The sequence below is a fragment of the Mya arenaria genome, chromosome 7 (assembly GCF_026914265.1).
Source record: "Mya arenaria isolate MELC-2E11 chromosome 7, ASM2691426v1".
In the NCBI taxonomy this organism is placed as follows: domain Eukaryota; kingdom Metazoa; phylum Mollusca; class Bivalvia; order Myida; family Myidae; genus Mya; species Mya arenaria.
In genome coordinates this window covers 52,997,343-53,001,879 of record NC_069128.1, presented here as the reverse complement: position 1 = coordinate 53,001,879, position 4,537 = coordinate 52,997,343, and the positions used below count along the sequence as shown (strand labels likewise).

The 4,537-nt window shown below is 34.1% G+C and overlaps 1 protein-coding gene across 1 annotated transcript; it reads right to left on the bottom strand.

The window, feature by feature from the left end:
• Nucleotides 1-807: 807 nt before the first annotated feature.
• Nucleotides 808-4,123, bottom strand: LOC128241736 (toll-like receptor 4). The gene has a single exon (XM_052958795.1). The coding sequence runs from the start codon at nucleotides 4,040-4,042 to the stop codon at nucleotides 1,850-1,852; it is 2,193 nt and encodes a 730-aa protein (XP_052814755.1). The 5' UTR covers nucleotides 4,043-4,123; the 3' UTR covers nucleotides 808-1,849.
• Nucleotides 4,124-4,537: the final 414 nt, after the last annotated feature.

The window sequence follows — 4,537 nt, the reverse complement described above, 5'->3', positions numbered from 1 at the left end:
GCCGCACGATTCTTTAAAGGGATGGGCCTATCACGTTTAGCGGTTTATCTAATTGAAATATTCCGTTAGCGTCGGTTCACTGCCTTGCCATTGTCTGATAATACTTTTCAGTCGGGAGGATTGATACACTGTCAGGAAAGATTCCGTCGTTTTTGTACCATGCGAAAGATACATATTGGATAAGAATCGGATTGAGAACGGGATAATCTGGAATAATTCGACTGGAAATGGCTAAATCGGGACGATTCCTTAATACATGATTGTTTTCGTGATTAAATAAATGTTTTACATTGGGGATTTTAATAATCAGCCATGAATAACTGGATCTTGGTCAGATTTTAGAACAATTTTAAGCTTGGATGTGTTATCAAGGACTGCAGAGAAATCGTGAATGTGTGACCGAGACGTAAAATATAAAAAAGCTCTGTCTAATTTCGTAAAGGGAAAACAATCTGAGTCAAGAATGTCCATACTTCTTGTTACTAGTTGTTTGCACTACAATAAACAGATATAAGGGCTTTGTAAAGAAACAAATCCAGATATGCTATGGTAAGAGATATTCGACATTGCCACTATGCTTGATATATTATGTATATATTAATAGTGAACCAGATAATAATCAAGTTAGAAAGGGATTTTATATTTTTAAAACATGTCTTTCTTATACTGAAATTTGATTAAAACTATTCCAAACATTTCTTGCATTAACATTTGACCTTTTCCTAAGACAAACAATTGTTTAAGATTTCATCATTTTTATTTGGATCCAAACATTTAATGTGTAAAGTTTGATTGGTTAGAGTTTTATTGTTGTTGTTTTTTATTATCAAGATATTCATTTTATTTCACTTAAGACAGTTTTTTTCACTTTTGATATCCAAAGGTTAAACGATCATATGAGCGCATCCATCAGTCCAAATGCAAAGCTTTATGATATAAACGGCATATAAATGCATACGACCATTAAAACATAATCATGGTGACATATTTAGTATAGAAATATTTCAAAAGTGTCAAATAATAAGAGTATAAAACATATCCTAGCTGAAACAGCTAATAATTTCAAAGTATGTTTTTTATGCTGAATGTTAACATAAAACAAAAAGAAAAATAACACAAGACAAATTGTATCGTCGAACAAGTACAAACACAAACTTAAAATATAACAAAAATAATAAATAGTCTCGAGCGAGCGAAAACAATACGGCTTAAATGCTGTTGAAACAAAGAGTATTTAAATTTGATTTAAACATATTTTATTGCCTGTTTTTCTTTCAACATGATCGGTATTTACAACAATGATATAGAGTATACAAAAGGCAAATGGGTTGGACACAAGTTCTAACATCATTCGTCTTCTCCATGAATTTAAATAATGTGAGGTGGGCCGATTTTTTATGGTTAGGTCGTGGTCAGTAAATCATTTACTTTTCTTAGGTCATATGGTGACCATCATGAAAAAAATGCGAAGTAGTTTTAATAAAAAAGAAGAAAATGAGAAATCCGATCCTAAAACAGACATAACTACCAGCACCTTGTGAATCTTAAACTAAAGGTAAAATCAAGTTGACACAAAGTGGTGTTAGTCAAAGAAAACGAATCAAAGCTATTAATTCTTCGTCGAACGGCATAAATATTAAAATGGCATAATACGTAGGTATTCTACTTAGAAAATCGTTCTATCAAAACAAATTGGATCTAGAATTTGAATAAAACCATTCCGAACAATAACAGGATAAACGGAATTACTGAAAGTGGGACTTGTTTGCTTTCGTTAGTTAAAACACAGCTGAAGTTTACACTTGGGTACATAAACATCTCAACGACTGGTCAAGTTTTAGTAGATACTTCATGTAGCAAGATCAATAACTGACTGGCAAAGTATAGGCCAATCTGGTTCAATGTGCCCTCCATCATCGTCAGCAATCCATGACGCATGCGCAAACCGCTTAAACAACTTCATGAGAACTTTACCCATCACGTTTGGTTCCACATGTTCAACAAGTAGAATAATCATAGGGTTGTTCTGATCGTAGGACTCCTGAACCTCCCTTTTGCACCACTGTTTAGTGCAAAATGAATTAGACACCACAATTATTGTAACGGCAGCGTCCTCGATACATCTTATTATTTCTTCCCCAATTTGGAATCCAGGTCTAAAGTTGAGATCGCCTGAGCACACCAACTCACCACTATATTGTGTCAATTTCCGAAGACCTTCTATAATCCTAGGTCGTATTTTGCTTTCAACTAAGATGGCATCCTCTGAACAATAGGACAAGAAAACAAGATACTTCTTTCGGAATTGACCCATTTTAATGCTGTCAATTAAGTTTTGTCTTTCCAACTGTCTCTTCCTTTTTCGTCTTACGAGTAGAAACGTGACAACAAATACACCACCCAAAACAATAGTTAATGGAAGAACTATAGCAATAATGACCTTCACTTTTTGTTCTTTGCAATATTTTAACACAGATTCATAGTCCTCGTCTCCAAGAAAGAATATTTTCTTCCCATTTAGGAGACAGGCATACGCGTTAAAATAACCATTGATTAATGTTCCGAATCGTTTTCTGATCCATTCAATCGATTTCCTTTGATCGTCTTCACATGAGCACACAAATGGGTTACCAGATATATCAAGATGACGCATAGATCCGTTTGCTGCTGACATTTTCTCAAACTTATGCATTAAAACTATGCTTAATGACTCCATCATGTTGTTACTTATATTAAGTGTATGTAAACTCTTAAGATCATCTACATTGAAGTTTAAATCCACCAATCTGTTGTCTGACAAGTCCAGCTTTACTAGTTTGCTTTTATTTCGTAGTGTAAGCAATGGCAATATGTCAATGTTGTTTCCAGCTAAGCTAAGGAAACGAAGCTCATTGTTTTTTAATATAAACGTTTCAAAGTCGTGGTTATGTAACGTCTGCATTTGTCCAAGGTTGTTTTTCGAGAGGTTGATGTGTTTTAGGTTCATTGATGGTGAAAAGAATCCTGGAGATAAATATTCAATCTGGTTCCCCGATACATCAATCCAGCTTAAACTTTCTATCATGATATTATTTATATCAGGAATAGAAATGTTGATGAACTCTAACCGATTGTTAGCTAAAGACACCTTTCGTAGCCGCCATCCACAGTCTTTAAAATGAAGTTCCGATATCTCTCTGAAAGAAAGAGACATTTCCATGGATTCAATGTATATCTCTTCTATATTGAAAAAGAAGCTCATCGCATGGCAAAAATGGTCTCTGTGTTTAAAAAGATAGTCAAACAAATCTGGGAGCGATGAATGGCTGATGTCCAAGATCTTGATACTTTCACACGTAGGAAGTAATACACCATTGTAAAAGTTTTGAAAATAATTATACCGAAAAATCAGTTCTTCTACTGATCGGCACAGACTTTCATTACGAATCGAAGCTAAATCTAATTTACCAATGTTCACATTGGATATATCAAGATACTTGATATTTCTCTTCCCATTTCCGCTCAAGCTACTGAAGAAATCAGTTTCAAGGTCTATAGGTTCTGATTGAGTTTTTTGTATGTACGACAGTGTTACCTTTTCAAGATAGATTAGGTCAGAGTTTCCTAAGCTTGGCAGTAGTTTATTCAGGTACAAGTGTTTTTGTCCAGAGAAATCCAATATTTTTAGAGAATCTAGTCCTTGGAATACGTCGTTCTCCATGTGAAGTAACTGCTCACTATGGAAACATAGTTTTGTGAGATTTCGTAAACCCATAAAAACACGGCTCAATACTTTATGTTTACCTGCGCATGCTATGTCCAGTGTTTTTATGTTTGCCCATAGCGCATTGCTCATGAATACCTCCAGAAACAGCCGTCTCGGGTTTAGATTTGTCAGTTTGACCGTCGTCACTCCAATATGCAAGGGAACATCAGAGAAAGGAATATCTTCACACACTATCGAATCGTATTGACATTCACATTGTGGGGGACAATGCTGGGCTGATCGATTGGAAGATATCAATCCAAATAATATCCACAAAGTTAACTTAAACATAACCATGTTTATTTACAGTGTTTGATCGTTTGAGAGTATTATCATATACATTTTAACACTGAAGTGATGAGTTACAAATTATAAAGACATAATAGATTTTAGCAACATATAAAACAGTTTGCAAATTTGAGGGTTATTATCGACCCTACTCATACCAGATGATTTGAAATAAACTTCCACTCTTAATTTTCATTATTGTCATACAAATTAATTTCCTTTCGTGATTATCCTTAAATATCTATAAGTGTTTTATGCATCTCTAATTAATTCTTAATAGCTCTTATTAACTTTCTATGGTTGTAATTGTTGAAGGGTTTCAAATTATATAATTGCCTGTACTTCCGTTTTCATTAATTTCGCTTATAATCTATAAAGCATCTTCTAGCGTCATTGACGTACTTCAATTATTCTTTTTCAAAAACTCTTTATCCATACCAACCTCTGAGACACAAAGTTACTGTTCGTCAACCAACTGTGTACTTGAAGCTCGCAACTAAGTTT

Excerpts from the sequence above, each read along its gene's own strand:
- LOC128241736 (XM_052958795.1), bottom strand. The coding sequence starts at position 4,042 with ATGGTTATGTTTAAGTTAACTTTGTGGATATTATTTGGATTGATATCT.